At 47.5% G+C, this 17407-nt stretch overlaps 1 protein-coding gene across 1 annotated transcript; it reads left to right on the forward strand.

Moving 5' to 3' along the window:
- The first annotated feature begins 7452 nt into the window (after nt 1-7452).
- On the forward strand, nt 7453-17302 carry LOC142584875 (endothelin-converting enzyme 1-like). Its single transcript, XM_075695193.1, has 3 exons — nt 7453-7600; nt 7924-8081; nt 13658-17302. Exons 2-3 carry the CDS (start codon nt 8079-8081, stop codon nt 16280-16282), a joined length of 2628 nt encoding a protein of 875 aa, XP_075551308.1. The 5' UTR covers nt 7453-7600; nt 7924-8078; the 3' UTR covers nt 16283-17302.
- The last annotated feature ends 105 nt before the right edge of the window (nt 17303-17407 follow it).

The raw sequence follows: 17407 nt of genomic DNA on the forward strand, positions 1-17407 counted from the left end.
ACACGTCGTCACAGACTAGCGTTTGGGCAACCGCGTTCATCGCTCCGGCGCATTTTGTCAACATCTCGGACACATTTTTCAAGCGAAGCTTGTGTTGGCTCACAACTTGCGGTGGCGTCGTGGTCACGCAGAAAACCCAGTTGCTCCCAGAGCAGAGCAGCTGCGGGAAAGGGCGGTTTGATGAGTTGACAGCTGCGCCGGCGCCGGAGCGTGAGTCATTAGCAAGGGTTCCAGCTGCGTTGGCGCATGCTCACGCCAAGCGCGCAACAAATCAGAGGCGTTTCGCTCTCGCCGGGGAGGATAAGGGCGGGTGAGGGCTTCACGCGCGCTGCACCGACTTCGTTGCCGTTGAGTTAATGCTCAGAAAACGTATGGGTCGGCCACGGTTAGTGCTTTCCCCCGAGGAACTGGCAGCCTTCAACGAGCGGCGGCGAGAACTCGTCCGTGAAAGAACTCGCCGTCGGCGCGCAGATCCAGCCGTTAGAGCCGCCCGAGCCCAGGCAATCCGACAGCAACGAGAAGATCCTGAGCGGAGGAAGCGGGAGGCCGAAGGCAATCCTCCACATTTAACTGTGGGTTACTTAACCGTGACGAAGGTCAGGTGCACGCAGGACAAGCTTCGCTTACCCCCATTTCGGGGTAGGGGAAGGGTTGGTAATTTTTTTTTGTCCTGATCCTAGCCCCCCATAGACAGCTTTGCTGTAAAACTGAAATTTAATGACGTTCCGACTCCCCTTACGGGTACCCTGTTCACAATAATATCAATGACAGAGAGACAACACATTTAAGTACGCTTCAATAAGTGACGCAAGCAGCGAGTATAGATCGTCAGAAGTGTCACGTCATTTCTATTCAGCGTGTGCGCCATGGTATGAATGTGATAGGATTCTAGATGCAGGCGTGACGTGGGCTCCTTTGGATAAAACAAGTGTGCTTGCCAAGTCAGTATGGTGGCCTGTGTACTTCGTATGTTCAGCAGGGGCATTCGAGTCTACATGCCGCTTTCGGACGACGTACTCGTGCTATTTCACTCGTTTATTGAAATCACTTGTCTCCCTGGTATACTTGCGTCAAGAGACCGCAAGATATGACGTAGAATATACTGGGGAAATTTTCACGTGGCAGCTTAGCATTTACGTTGACTTTAACGTACTTTAGTTTTTGTGTTGGCACATGCGCAGTTCCGCCGTCGTACCGGTGCATGATACGAACGATAGCCTCACTTGTGCCTGGGACATCGGGAATCGCAACTCGCTTCCTCGGAGCCGATGTAAACGGCTGTCTTGCTGGGTGCGACAGTTTATTCTGTGTTGAGGACAGAAAGAATGAAGGGCAGCCACAGGTATTTAGATCGTCACAAACGTTCGCGGCATCAGGCGTGTAGTCTTCCTGCCTTGCGCAATCGCCTTTTTGCTTGCTGGAACAGCGTAGCAGCAACATACATTTTGTGTGAATGCGGATGTACCGAGTTACAATGCAGATACCGGCCTGTATGCTCAGACTTTCTACAGACATTGAGTGACAGGCCATTGTTACCGCGCTTGACAAGAACGTAAAGAAACTGCACACTTCACACAACAGTATGCTAATTCTTGCTCGACGGTGAACTGAATTGCCTTTTCCGCACTGTTAAAGGGACTGACAACCGATTTTTAAGGACCTCGTTTTTTATGGTGCAGCGCAAAGCTCACCCTCGGTAGTGTTTACATCTGAAGCGGTTATTTCCAAAAACGCGTGGATACTTAGTAAGCAGAATTTTTCCATCTGAGCAGCCTCTAAAAAGTAAGCATCCCTCCTCCAGCAACGCTGAGGAGTGAGAGCGATGTCGATAGCCCACTTCGGAAACTGTAAAAGCCGCCCATCGTTCTGCTTTCACAGGAGTGAGTGTAAATGTGCTTAACAACCTACATATTGATCTTTTCAACCACTTTTGTAAATAAAAAGCTGGTGCAATAAGTTCGCGTTGTTGTACATACAATTCTTATATTTGCAGCGCATTTTCCCCCAAGTACACGCCTACGTCTACGCCTACGGCTGGCCCCCGTCGTCGTTGTTCTGTCGATAGACGAGCCAAGCCAACTCATCGAAAACGAAGGCGAAGGTAGCGCCACTTTTCAACTCACTACAAACGAAGGCGTATCTGCACATTGGAAGTCAGAAAAAAATTAGAATAATAAAAAGTATACTGCATTTCAATACTAATAAAAAGACCAGTAACCGCGTACACTAGTAAAACGTCGCGTGGTGGTCCTCTTATGCAGCTTCATCCTTTCGCCGCGTGGGGCGCCAAAGGTAATACATGGCGACCTTTGGAGATGAATTAAATGTATAAAACCACGTTTAATGAGAAAGAAGTTGGCTTATTTTAGCCAATACGATAGGGAATCGGTGGGATTATCTCGATTCATGTTCTGAGCGGTTGTATGTCTCTTTAACATGCACTGTGAAAGCAGAGAGACCAGCCCTGTGAAATACGCATAATCAATCATCTGTATATCTTAGAAATACCTTTACAGAAGGTGTGGAAAATGCGAACGCCCGAAGCTATGCGTGGTGCTATGACTGCAGTAGACAACATGCTCTTTGTCACATGCAAAGGGTAGCATGCGAGAGCTACGCTGGAAAGATAGTCGGAGGACAATTCCCGCGCGATCCTGGGCGCTGCTCATTTTCCTGTAACGAGTTCTCCTCGTCATAGAAGAAGCGCCACAAAGGGAAGAAAGAGTTGCCACTCCAGGGGAGGCCGAGACGACGTGAAGGACTCGTGGACGTTTCCCGGAAGAATGCCGCCACGAACTGGTGCCTGCCCTCTACTGAGAAGCAGCGTAGAAGACCAGTTGGGAGTAAAGGTCTCCTCTCCCATTTCCACGGCCAGACCCTCTCTCAGCCTTTGTGCCCGCTGGAAATTAGGGGGGGGGGTTCGCTGGTCCGATATTTAATCTGCGACAGTAATGTAAGTGCTTCTTTATTGGCTGTCGTCCTGGTTGGTTGGAACCTGTGTGTGACTGGCTACCGCCAGGAGGGAATGTTTGAACAGAGGTATTATAATGACGGTGCGGAGAGAAAAGAAGCTGCTCTGGGCCATGGAACGAGGCTCATCCAGACGCTCGTGGCCAAACACTTCATCTTTTTCGGTTTTTCCTATTCAACAATACGTCAGGTTTTGTTCAAGTGCCAGTAAACCTCTTGGCTATTTTGCCAACTTCAGAGCTTCCGATTTCTTCAACTCAAAGACTCCGTCACGCTACCATATGGAGCCGGGTGCGATACATAACCTAGCGCTGCAACAGTGTCAAGATAGGCAGCAGAGACAGATGTATGTACCCATGCATCTGCGTAATACACGCGCTTGCAGGTGAAAGCTCTGTTGGAAGACAAAGCATGTATTTGACAAACAGAACCTAACGAGCCAGGACAGGTTTGCTGTCCAAACCTTTACAGACAGTTCTCGAATGTTATCAATGCTTTTACCCGTGGTCTATTGTCACCGAAGCTTGTGTAATCTGATTGCGTGTGCGACGCGAATGGTGTAGAACTTTCTGGAAGACACGCGGGCACCAGCGATTACTCTGGAACCTTCGATGACTCAGGCGTAAAAGCCGACGCGCTTGACCCGCTGATCATATTTTCGACGATCGCCGACTGGGTACGCCGCTATCGTTGTGCTTTGAGTGTAGCCTGCTTTAGAGAGCACAGGTTCGCTCACTAAACGTTTTGTCATTCACAGTTGTGCTGCTTTCTCCACTGTTACTATTACGTGACAAAATAAATAGCCCCGGAAAGTCCGTGAAGTACCGTAAGAATAATGCTGCATAAAACAGAAAAAGAAGCCTAGTTGTCGAAAAGAAACAGTGCTAAACCGACAAGGACATAAGCAAATACGAACACGACACTGGAACTGTTGTGTTCGTTGAGTGCTGTTACTTTTGAAAACATGAATTACTACCAACTTCCCCAAGTTTTCCTTCTAGCCTAGTTGTCGAGACATTAAGCAGGTTGTGTGGCCACTTTGGCTACCGATATAAGCTTAATAACAAGACTGTTGCAAGAGCTTGTATATACAGCAAGGAACATGCTTACTCACAGCGAAAAAAGAGACATCAATTCATATGCTGAGATGGAAATTTTGCACTCTTACAGGTCTGAAACGAACATCAAAAAAGTGTCACAGCATCCTTTGATGAAGGCAGCATACAGCTTTGTGGTGATGGCAGATGCGATTCTTCCGGCAACAGTGCAAAATTGAGGACTTGTACATTACTTCACAAAGGCCATTCACAAAGGCCAAATTCACAAAGGCCATTCAAGTTTTCAGGTGCAGGGACACTGACTGTGCCACCTTACACTACCTCTACCTCTACCTCTACCTCTAAACTGATTTTCCCTATCTAGGTGCTGCATTTGTATAGCTCCTTTCTGACACGAGCAAGTGGTTACCATGCAAATGCATTTCCTTCATTTTGTAGAGTCAAGCATGGCATCAAACAGTCAAATGGAGAATGAAAGTATAACAAGGACTTGCGTTCTTGAATGATCACAGCGTTAAATTTCAAGCTTCACTACAGACCGCCACCCAGGCGTTGGACACAAATGGGATTGTACCAAGCAAGCATCACACACTACCTTGATGTATGGCATGTGGCAAAAATTAAGGGACATGTTTGTGTGACAGAAACAGTTGAACTAAAATATGCGAAAGAAATCACGTATCCAGACTATCATGCTGACAAAGACTTTCCTGGTGTTTCTGCTACAAATATGTTTCACCGTTACAAGGTGCACTTATTGTTCGTAATTCTATTACAGGCTTCCGGAAGTAAATGATCGCTACACAAAGAAGTACTGGCTGCACTGCAATAAGGGAGTGGACATATGCAATTGACAACCACTTCTAGTGGTGTGTCTGTGCTTGTGGTGGCGATGAGGAACTGCACATGGAAAAGCACACTCAGCCACACTCGCAGCATTCATGATGGTGGCAATGAGCGTTTGCCAAGGTGTCTTCCACCGACCCCTCAGGAGCTTTGCATGGCTCAGTGCAGATCAGCAAAAGCAACTGAACAGATGGAGTGCATTGCAGGTTATGCACATGCCAGGAGAGCTGCTAGCCACAGCCAATACATTGTCGCGCATCACCTACAAGCCACCAGCTCCTCTAGACACTATCGAACTTTTTGCAGCACAGCTAGTCGGCTGCATGTCAGAAGTCTTGCCACTCAGCCCTAAAGACGTGCGACAGGCACAAGAGTCCGATGGCGAGTGCAAGGCTCTCGCCTCCTACTGCCAGCATGGTTGGTCACAAAAAACTAAGCTACCACAGCACCTCTCAAAGTACGCCTCTGTGGCAGACGAGCTCTCTGTCTGCGACGGTGTTCTGCCGAAAGGCGCCCGGATAGCCATCCCATTGTCCCTTCGACCAGCGGTCTTGACGCTGTTGCATGAAGGGCATCAGTGCATCAACAGGACCAAAGCCCTAGCTCGGGAGTCAGTTTGGTGGCCCGGTATCTCGACAGACATCGCATCTCTCGTCGCCAACTGTGAAAAGTGTGCTTCCACCCGCGTGAACTTTACCGAGTTCCTGCTCTCCACGGCGGCCCTACCTGGACATCCCTGGGAATTCCTTGCAATGGACTTGTTTCACCTCAACGGCCAGACGTCCATCCTGGTAGTGGACTATTACTCAAGGTTCTCTGAGGTGGTGACCTTGAGGAGCACGACAGCTCAGGCAGTCATTGACGCTCTCAAATCGATCTTTGCCCGCCATGGAATCCCGCAAGAAGTCAGGTCAGACAATGGCCCACCGTTGTCTTCGCAAGAGTTCGCGGCGCTTGCAGCATCATACGGCTTTAACCACGGGACCACCAGTCCACACTACGCTCAATCGAACGGAAAGGCAGAGAGGATGGTGCGTACAATCAAGGACCTGTTTCGAAAGTCAAAGGATCCTCATCTGGCTCTGCTCAGCTATCGGGATACTTTAGGAATCGATAGTAGATTTAGTATAGCCCAGCTGTTGATGGGACGTCAACTCAGAACCAGAGTCCCAAAGCAAGACTCCCAGCTGCGTCCCAACTGGCCGCCAACGAAAGACGTCGTCGCCAAGGACATGGCTTACAAGCAGAAGCAGGCCGACAACTACAACAGGCATCATGGAGCTCGAGACTTACCGCCACTCCAAACAGGTCAGCCTGCCTGGGTGCGACCTGATCAAGTGTCCTCACGGTCCTCAGTCCGGGGCAACGACCAAGAAGCTACGTGGTCGAAATGGAGCGAGGTGGCACCCTACAGCGCAACCGGCGTCACCTACTGCCTTTTGGGCCTACTGCCTCCGAAGAGGAACCACCACCACTGCAGCAAGTTCGCTATCAGGAACCTCAGCCTGCCAACATCGTGGAATCAACGGTCCCCTTCGGACAGTCTGTGCAACAGTCCCCTGCAGCCAGGGACCGCAGTGACAGTGTGACACGAACACGTTACGGCCGGCCTGTTGTTCTGCCGTGCCGTTGGAACTTGTGAAACTTTTTGACGCGTTTGGCTTCTTCAGTCCCTCTAGTCTGACCTTCAAAGGTTCAAGGGGGTAGATGTAGAGGTCGTCACAGTTCAGCCCTGTTTGTTAGGCTGCCACCAGAGTGTGGTGCCCTCTGTGACCTGTGTGTGTATATATGTTCGGGCCCAATAAAGGAGGGGCATTCCCTTTTCGTCTAAGCAAGTGGCTGTACGTATCGGTCCGTCCCTGCGTGCCCGTGCTCCGCGGCACTAACCACGCCATCTATGAGCCATAGCATGCCTACGGCTCATAGATTGCGGCACTGCCTACACAATCTGGTGGGGCGAAGAATCTGGCGAGAAGGAAAGGTGGCGCCACTAGCCTTTCCTTCTCTCTGGCGAGGCACTGCTTGAATATGTGGCGGGTCACGTGCTACCAAGCGATATGGAGATGTTTTAGCTTGCTCTAGAACATTACGTGATTACACTTCAAACAGTGTCACCGGGGAACCACTGAGTAGCCTTTGGGTGCAACACTAACTACAGTATGCCGAAATTTCTCTCGGCTGCGCAACATGCGGCGTGTATCACTAGCCACGGTGTACGTACGTGTTGTGAACTATTTCGGCTGTATCGGTTTCCAGTCGACAAAGAGCAGCGGTGTCTCTTCACTGCCAGCATGAATTGCAAACTCGTCTCGCTTTTTGATCATTTCACTACGAACTTTCCTAGTTGTAATCATTTACCGGATTGAGATTGGCCGCTTTGAACAGCATGCTAAGATACTAGTGCATAATCAAGAAGACACGCGAAGTTAAGGAAACGTCAATGCAGTTCATTCTTCAAGACCTGTAAAGCTTGCAAAGAATTCCAGGGCGCTTAGCAGACGGAAGGCAACACTCAACCTTTATCATTATTCCGTCTAAGCATTTTGAAGAATACAAAGAAATATGACGTATACAGAAACGAAATAGCCGCATAATTTCAGCAGAGTCAACGGCATTAAAAAAAAGAAGTGGTTGCTGGTATGAGGGACTCGAATCAAGAAGAAGGAAGAAGAAGAATTGCCACCGTTCTTGGAAGGCGCAAAGTGCCACGTCGTTCTTCAAAGAAGGTAAGTGGACGTGTCCGTTGTGAGAACGCACCTAATTGGTTCCCCATCCGCATAATTATCCCCAAGTTGGCCCTAGTACACTTGCGAATGATGGTTATCGACAAAATATAATGTTCGGGTTAAGTCGATCACTCGCAGTTCCTGGTTTGGCAAGTGTCGATGGCTCTCATAGAGAAAGAAAGGTTATCTCCATACAGGAAGGGCAGCGACAACCTTATGAAGGGTTGTGTTTCCAACGCCCTCATTCAGAGGGCATTTACAGCCCTCTTTTAATTAGGGCTATTGTACAAAGCACTTTTTTTTTCTTGACGTTTTGTCTCTAGGTGGCTTATCGACTCACCTATGGAAGAGGCTTCTCGCGAATACAAGCAAGAGCTCATGAAGATGTTCTGAACGGCATCAACAAATCTTCAGTGATTCTTATGGCACCTTAGCACTTGGCGGACCAATTCTCTGGCTGCGCCCACTTTTCCTTGAGATGGTGGGTCTTATCGTTGATATATATATTTTTGTAAGTTGTTAATATTTGCTCCGTAACCACGTCTTCAGTTTTTTATAGAATTCCCGCGTCTATATAATGAACGATTTGCCACTTAAAAGAGTATATGCTGGTCATGCTCATTTTATGTATTAATGCAATGAGCATTATTAGCCTACTTCAGTATCTATCTATCTATCTATCTATCTATCTATCTATCTATCTATCTATCTATCTATCTATCTATCTATCTATCTATCTATCTATCTATCTATCTATCTATCTATCTATCTATCTATCTATCTGTCTGTCTGTCTGTCTGTCTGTCTGTCTGTCTGTCTGTCTGTCTGTCTGTCTGTCTGTCTGTCTGTCTATCTATCTATCTATCTATCTATCTATCTATCTATCTATCTATCTATCTATCTATCTATCTAGCTATCTGTCTGTCCGTCCGTCCGTCCGTCCGTCCGTCTGTCTGTCTGTCTGTCTGTCTGTCTGTCTGTCTGTCTGTCTGTCTGTCTGTCTGTCTGTCTATCTATCTATCTATCTATCTATCTATCTATCTATCTATCTATCTATCTATCTATCTATCTATCTATCTATCTATCTATCTATCTAAATTTTCTTTAAGCTGCTCCTCGCAGTGACCCAAGGTATCTACATCTTTGTACATGGTATGTGCTGGCTGCTATCTTGCCAAGCAGACACTTAAACGGAAGCTTTAGCTCGGGGGTTCCTATCTAAATATATGGGAAAGAGGAAATTCTTTTTTGCGGCAGCCATAGCATGAAATTTGGCGACGTTTGTCGTATGCAAGACAAAACGTTAAAAGCGGGTGACTGTTGGGAGCGAATTTTTGGTTTAGGATGTAGATGTTTTAATAAATGTCATTGAAAATGGATTTTTTTTAATGAACAAAACTATCACGTTTGCAATTTCTTAACTCAGCCATGAAAAACGATATGAGAGCTATGTATGATGCATTATTCTTGTACGCTTTAGAAGAAGTATTAGATGCTATCTACAGAATCGTGATATGTTTTTAATTGCTGGGTTGGAGTTGGAAACTTGACAGTTACGTTTTCTAAAGCTAAGCGATTTTCCACAATTTTTAATAAAAGCTATTTGCCTAAATAAAGAATCCACTTATTACAACCGCTAAACTCTGAGTTAGCCTTTTGTATGCAAGAAACCTCACGAAGTTTGGTGCGTGGCTGCGGTGAGAAACTATTTATCCATGCCTATGCATTTAGATCGGAGACCACGGCTAAAGCTTCATCTTAAAGGCGTCCTGAATGACCCCTCGGGCTTGGTGAAAAAAACAAACACTATCCGCGGGTATCACAAGCTGCTATGGACATCTCAGCCAAACTTTGCAGTCGTTCGCGGGATGTGGAGCTCACAAGCGAAGTCACCTTTTCCTCACACTTTTTTTTTGAACGAGGCCTTGTCTGGCATTATCCTTTATTTAAATATATAGACGGGACAAAGTTTGTCGTATCTTTTTAAAGAGAATGGGCGGTAGCCAACTAACAATTATTTCTAATAGTATGGATAGCCTTTGTCTAGCGAATGAATATATTGCTGCATATTCGCCTGGCTTCAAATTGCATTGCATCCTTTGTTGAACCTGAAAAAAAAGACATCTGCAGACTTCAGTGACCCCTTCGGCGGAGTCTCTTTGATAAGGCGTCTGAAATGTACGTGAACGATGTGCCTCTCAGTACTTCTTCTCTTTCCAGTAGGCAGTGCTATAACGACCCATGAAAAAGATCATCTTATAATAATTTACAGCGTTTATTTCGGATGGAAACATCCCCACTTGCACGCAGAGGTCATAAATATACGCATAATTCACTGAGCCGCCGAAATGAGGCCAAGTCGGATTCATTCGAAATCAGAATCAATAGCAGTCATTCGCAGCAGCGCTTACTGTCGGACTATACATATTATAGAAGACAATTACACGAAGGGATATTGCGCCACTGAGAGACGCTAGTCTCTCTCTCTCTCTCTCTCTCTATATATATATATATATATATATATATATATACATACATACATACATACATACATACATACATACATACATACATACATACATACATACATACATACATACATACATACATACATACATGACCCGCCGTGGTTGCTCAGTGGCTATGGTGTTGGGCTGCTGAGCACGGGATCGCGGGATCGAATCCCGGCCACGGCGGCCGCATTTCGATGGGGGCGAAATGCGAAAACACCCGTGTGCTTAGATTTAGGTGCACGTTAAAGAACCCCAGGTGGTCAAAATTTCCGGAGTCCTCCACTACGGCGTGCCTCATAATCAGAAAGTGGTTTTGGCACGTAAAGCCCCAAATATTATTATTATTATTACATACATACATACATACATACATACATACATGCATACATGAGTGGGGTTCAGAAAGCCGGTCGGGGTTTTACGTTCAAACAGATGTAAAACTCAGAAACGCTTTGATGACAGAACCCGTGGACTTATTTTAATGAAATTTGTTGCAATAGAGAGAAAGATGAATTACAGTCACGGAAATTGTCGAAAACTTGTGAGTTAGAAGAATAGCACAAAATATACAAATCCCTAACTCTGCAAAAAAAGACAAAAAAGAAACATATCGCAGCGGAAAAATTTGATACAGCAATTCTTATCTTATGTTAAAGAGTTTTGCGAAAGTACCACTTACATGTTTGTGGTATATTTGAGAGCCATGTATAATCCGCCAATTTTGCTCTCTCGAAATGTATTAGATGCAGTTTGCAGAAAAGCGATTTCATTTTTCATTGCTGAGTTCGTGCTCTAAACTTGATAGTTTCGTTTTCTAAGAATTAGAGGTATTCAACCATTTCGAACGAAAATTCACGGCTTAAATAAAAACTCCGCTTGCTACAAGAAATTCTCCTTTCCCATGTAATGTATCCACATAGGACTCCCCGTGCTAAAGCTTCCTCTTTCGCGTGTTTTGAGGCTAGCTGGCTGTTCAAAAACTAAAATTAGCGAGACCCGACGGCTACAACACTGATAAACAGTGTGACCAACATTTTATTCCTATGGCGGGCTAGTGCGGCCGAGCATTAGCGGTTGGATAGTCGGCCATAGTACGATAGTTTTAGTTCCGGAAGTGCCTAATGCTTATCGAAATTCGAAACGCAGATTTTCGCTTACTTCAGCCTGGTTAATAAACTGATTCAATAAATATGCGCAGTACCAGTAAGAACAAGCGCACTCACCCAAACGCCTTTCTTGACTGATGTTAGGCATGAGCCAATATCAGCTGCTTATGAAAACCTTGCATATGGCGACATATGCAAGCCGCCGGCTGCTTCGAAACCTGAGAAAGCCTTGTTCGAAAAAAGAGTGTTTGAGGTAAAAGTGACTTGACGCTGCGCTTGTCAGCTTCACGCGCCAGGATCGACTGCAAAGTTTTGCAGAGATGTTCATAGCAGCGTGTGTCACTCGAGGAGAGTTTCTTTTTTTCGTCAAGCCCGAAGGGTGGTTCAGGACCCCTTTATGAGTAAGCTTTATCCAGGGTCTTCCGTCTAAATAAATGGGAAAGGTGAAATTGTTCCTTTTGGGAACATTTGCACCAAATTTAACGAGGTTTCTCGCATTGAAAAGAAAGAAAGTAGAAACGTGTGGCTGCTGAAAACCAACTTTAAGGCCAAAGCCTTAAGTGGCTCATGGCCCCCGATCGCCGTGAAAAAAACAAAACAAGAACAAAAAAACGATCGTCATCAGCAATGACTCATCCATATATCGTAATGCAGAGGCTACAAGCACTGAGCAAAATGAAGCGTACGGTGCATACATTCATTGGAATCACGCATACAACGTATAGAACAGCATACGTTTGAATTCCCTGCTGAGAGGATGCAGCGTTAAGTCGAAGAGAAACGTCGTTGGTGCTATGGTGTGGCCCCAGTATACGAGCGCGCGAAGCCGCAGCTAAGCGTCGAAAACGAGCCAAAGAAGCCGAACTGCGAAAACAGCAACGCGACGATAAGAGACGGCGCGTTACGAATGTGCAGCAGGATTGCGCCTTCACGTGTTAGATGAGTGTAACAGGCTGCCGCATTTTACGGTTTAAGGCGGTAGTTCTTTTATTAAATGTTGTTGAAGATTGCGAATTCCCAGAAAAGATACTATCAAGTTTGGAGCTTTACAATTGAGCACTTAAAAACGATATCAGAATACTGCAAACTTCACCTTACGGTAGATCGAAAGTGGAAAGGATTGGTGTATTATGTGTGGACCTCAATTACACCGTTAGTATGGGAGTAGGACTGTTGTAATGTAATATCCAAATAAACAGTGTTACAATTTCACGTAAAATACAATTGTCACATCAAGTTTTCCCGCTTTAGTAGCTCTAACGAGGCTGTTGGAACGAAATGTTTTTCCTTCTGGTTTTAGTTTTGTTCCACTGAAAAACGTTCCGTTCCGGTTCTGCTCCGGAACAAAAAAAAATATCTCTAACGCTTCATAACTGTCTTGATTCGCACGCAAAAGTTCTCCAAGCAAAGCAACTATAAAAACGTAGTATTTATTTTTCTCAATAAGCGAATTACGAATTCTGATATCATGCTTAGTGCCTTGAGCCAAGGCACTGAGCATGATCTCAGAAGAAGCACGTCATCGAGTGTGCTTGACGAAGTGCGAGATCGCTGTTCCTATAAAAGGAACTTTAACGAATATAAGTTAACAATAAAACTTAGGTAACAAAGCGTTGTACCCGTATAAAACGAAACTATAGGCTCTTCAGCGTGCAAGCCTTGTTTTTTTTCTACGATGCCGATCCACTAGTACACCGAGCGGCAGGCTTAGAATAGTGGAGCACTCTGCCGGCTATCGCTCGCACTAGCCCTGCCTTTCAATACGCACTCATGTGGGCCCCTGAGGTATACTCGCTAATTAGGACGTTGTCTGACGTTGGTTGTTTCGGATTGCCGACTTTCCCTCTGAACAAAAAATCGCTTAAGAATATTTCGGTTTCACTCCGAAACAAAATAATAAGCAACATTTCGGTTAAGTTTCCGTTCCCGTCAAAAATATCGTCTTTATTTCGTTTTTAGTTTCGCTCCGTCCTTACATACTGCCTCTAACGGATGCATTTGCAGAAATGCGATATCTTATTCCGGTGAAGAGCTGCGGATTCGTAAACATTGCGCGTGCATTTTTCTTCTGTCAAATCGGTTCAGAGGTTGCCTCATAAAAGCACCTCTGCATTTTACATGTATCTGAATCGGCGCAGCGGAGTTGGCCCCTACCTGAACCTTATTCTTACCTTTAATTGTTGTTGAAGCCGGAAAGTCTCGGTGCGTAATCTTCCATCCTATCTTAGCTGTTTCCACCAAGAGCATCGGTGATGAAAGAATCAGTCCTTTCCACGCAACATTTGGTCGCCGAGTAGAAAAAAGAAAGCGACATTCTTATTAAGCTCTGTATGCTTCCTACTTTTAATCTGATAAATTTGCGCTAAGCCTAAAATGTAACAGATTTCGACTATTGTGAGTTTCATGCAGCAACCGCGCAACTCTGTTTTCATTTGCAGAACAAAGACATCATCCCTGTTTCCGACGGCACTGAAGAGCACGAGTTGCCGCCCACCTGCGAGTCAAGCGAGTCTCTTCCTCACTCCTCTACCAAGGCGATGACTGGGGGCGCCAAAGCGAGCAAGGGCAGACATCCGAGGCAAACGCACAACGGTAGCCCCAAGGCTAAGTCGTCTTCGGCTGTTAATCCGCTCCCCAAAAAAGACACACTGCAAGGAACCGCGTCTGCTCCTCGGGACCCGCATCACTCGCGTTCCCAGATATTGGGACTGTTGGCGCAGGACAAGGGGGTCCCATATCCTCGTCGTGGCGCTAAACGCTCAGCGCCTGGGAGCCCAACCTTCGGTCGAGGCACTACCCGACAGCGAGATAGCGGATTCTCACCCACAATCGCGTCACCTGCCTCTGCAGATTCTATCGACGCTACGTATCCCGTGTCACCAGCTGGCCAATCGGTAGGCTCTCGCGAGGGAATATCGCCTGCCGGGCCTACCGACAATCAGTTAAGTACGAGACCAGTCGCAGGTTACATGTCGCCCGATGGTTACCGCAGACACTCTACGCAGCAGGGAATCTTGTCCTCCTCGGAACCGTTCTCTTCAGACGCGGCAGTGCGAGCCAAGACCTTCGAGTCTCGCTCCCTCGTCGCTTACGGCGCCGACGAGCAGCGGGAGCTGCTGTTCACCTACGTGGCCGTCGCGGTAACAGTGCTCGCTCTGTGCGCGCTACTCACCGCCGTACTGCTGCTCGCTGTTCCCGTGGGCTCACAGGACACCGTCTGCACGACGGCCTCGTGCAGTGCGCTGGACTCCCTGCTGGCTGCTAGCGTCGACCAAACTCGAGACCCGTGCGTCAATTTCTACGCGCACGTGTGCAATGGCTGGGCGCAGACTCGGAATCAGTCTGTCTACCGGAGCCACCTTCGAGAGTTCCTGGCAGACGTGCACTGGATTTTCGCGCGCGTGCTCGTTCCCTCCCAGGCACAGACGGCTCAGCAGATGGTTGCTGCTTTCTACCAGACGTGTACGGCCGTAAAGGTTGACGGCACCGACGAGCTGCCCTCCTTCCGCCGCCAGCTCCACCTGGCGGGAGTGAGATGGCCTCATTTGTCCGCCGAGCCGGACGTCGTCGCCACAGCGGCCTCGATGTACGCTGCCTTTCAAGTGACTTCTATGCTGCGCATACGGCCTTCTAAGCGCAACACGAAAAACGTGCTCGAGGTAGCGCCAGACATGACGTTCCTGCGGGAGTGGCAGGGCACGCGCGATAGGCTCATACATTCTGGCTCCTACGCGCGTTTCTTCGAGGAGACCAAGAATAAATACGCCGGAAATGAGGGACTCGCAAACGCAGCGCCGAGCTACGAAATGTTCTTCAAAGCCGAGAGCGCCGTTGTCCAGGCATTGGTACACTGGGGAAAATCCGGCGCCGAAGTCGAATTCGGCCGCATAGATAGCCTCATTCAAATCACCAGGAATGTTCCCACGACAACATGGCGTGCGGTCGTTGAGAAACTAGGGCTCTCAGAAACCGCGCACGTCATCATTGCCAACTTGGAGCTCATCAGGAAGGTGGACGAGTTGTTTACTACGCTAGGAGAACAGCGCCTCCACTACTACTTGGGATGGTGCGTGGTGCAACAGATGATGCGCTACATGAGCAAGGACTTCGCCAGCAGCTGGTACGATTACGAGGTGACCAACTCCGGAACGGACCTGGATAGCGAATGGCGCGGCCGAGCAGAGTGCATGCAGCTCAGCGAGAAGCTTGTGGGGCAAGTTACCTTCGGTCGTTTCATCCTCTGGAAAACAGATGCCGAAGACTACGCCTACGTGCGCTCCGTGGTAAGCGCCGTCTCGGATCAACTGGTGCGCGTGATGCCGTTGAATGGCCGCGTCGGCCTACTGAGCACGGCCGACTTCCACCTCGGCTTCCACGAGGACGCCATGCGAGTCGCGGACGAGGCACTCGGGAAGTACGGCCTGTCCAACCGTTCGTCGCTGCTCAGTAACTGGATGGACATCGCCGCTGCCATGAGCACCGTCAACGCGACGTTCAGGGACCGCATCCCGACCACGTACATCAGGGACCTCGTAGCGGAGCAGCGGTACAACCTGTACGACAACCAAAGTGGAGCGCTCACCCTTCCTCCCTTCTTCGCGATGCTTCCCGTCTACAGGCGGCACTTGAGCGAAACGACCAAGTTTGGCACCCTCGGCACGCTCTTCGCCACCTCAATTTTCCGGCTCTTCCTTGCCAAGCTCACGGGCTACCCTACCCTGTCTCAGCGGGCCCTGAAATTGCTTCGCTGCTTCGCCGAGTTGGCCGAATATCGCAGCGACCATCTCGAGCTCTACCACCACGCCGCGTCTGTCAAGCTTGCACTGGAGGCGCTGCGGTCGCTTCCCCACAGCGGTCACCAGCGGCTCCGAATGTTCGACAGCCTGCAGGTGTTTTTTGTCGTCATGTGCTACCTGTTCTGCACTCCTAACACATCCGAGGACACCATGATCGCAGAAACTATTTGCAACGAGGCTGTCAAGAACAGCCCGGAGTTCGCCATGGCGTTCCAATGTCCTTCAGGGGTGCTAATGAATCCGGACCAAAGGTGCCGTTTCTTCTAGAGACCCCTGTGGCGTTTTCAAAGTGCTACATGTACCCCCACGTCGCAATTTTCAAATTCTCTTACGCAATGGACTCGAGCTGTCGACTCTAAATCATAAATCGCTTACGTGTAATAACTGCAATTTTACTAGGTGCGGTATCACATGCGATAACTGCTGCTCCCATACGTGAACTGCGCATTCTGACAAGTTTACCTTGCAGCCTCAAGCTATCATTGCTGCTTGTGTATAGTTTTGGGCACTTGATGACCCATGGTGCGCCTAGCCCCCTTGGAGCAAACGAATTTCGAGAACATCTTGCATCATCGCTAACATAAACAATCGATTCATAATTGATGTCACACCCACTAATAGAGGGGCACGAGTCCTGTTATTCCTCTCTTCAGACACACCGACAGTTTTAAAGAATGACATGGCCAATATGTTGCTGTTTATGGTACGAAGTAGGGGTGCACGAATGTTCAGACGTTACAAATAACAATTCGAATATTCTCCAATTCAATTCGGTCTTCGAATCGAATCCGCAAAGACGAATGTTTCTGGAGTAGCATTAAAATATTTATAGTCGTCAACTTAGCTCTATCAGGTATAAAATTGGAGCAAAAGTGACATAAATTTCATCCTGGCATTCATAAAAGACAAAACACGACAGTTTACGAGTTTAGTACGCTATAAGTTGCTGTGAAGGCGAGGTGTTTTTTAGCTAAACAGCTATTGTTTGCAGTCACCGAATATCTTGAATGCGCGAAAGGACAGTCTATTTATTCCCTAAGGCTCAATTTCTGCTTTTTTGAAGAACGCCTCAAAATACAGCGCGAACGATGAAGGCACAATGAAGGAAAAATACAGGAAAGCGCCAACGCGCAACTAGCTTTATTTGAAAGCATACACTTGCTAAACAGTGTCAGCTACACCCACGTGCGCTCGCATCGACAGCGTCATTTTCAGTGCATTGACAAACGGCAAACTAGCCCACCAGACATGCGATCTTGTACTATATTATCAAATGGTTCAAAAATTCAACGCCATTCCACCATGCGAAGGCAGCGGAGCTGTAAACATCGTCGTAAAAAAAAAAAAACTTGTGGTATCTCTATTGCGTCACTCATTCTCACTTATAACGAC

Source organism: Dermacentor variabilis, chromosome 6 (assembly GCF_050947875.1).
Source record: "Dermacentor variabilis isolate Ectoservices chromosome 6, ASM5094787v1, whole genome shotgun sequence".
NCBI lineage: Eukaryota > Metazoa > Arthropoda > Arachnida > Ixodida > Ixodidae > Dermacentor > Dermacentor variabilis.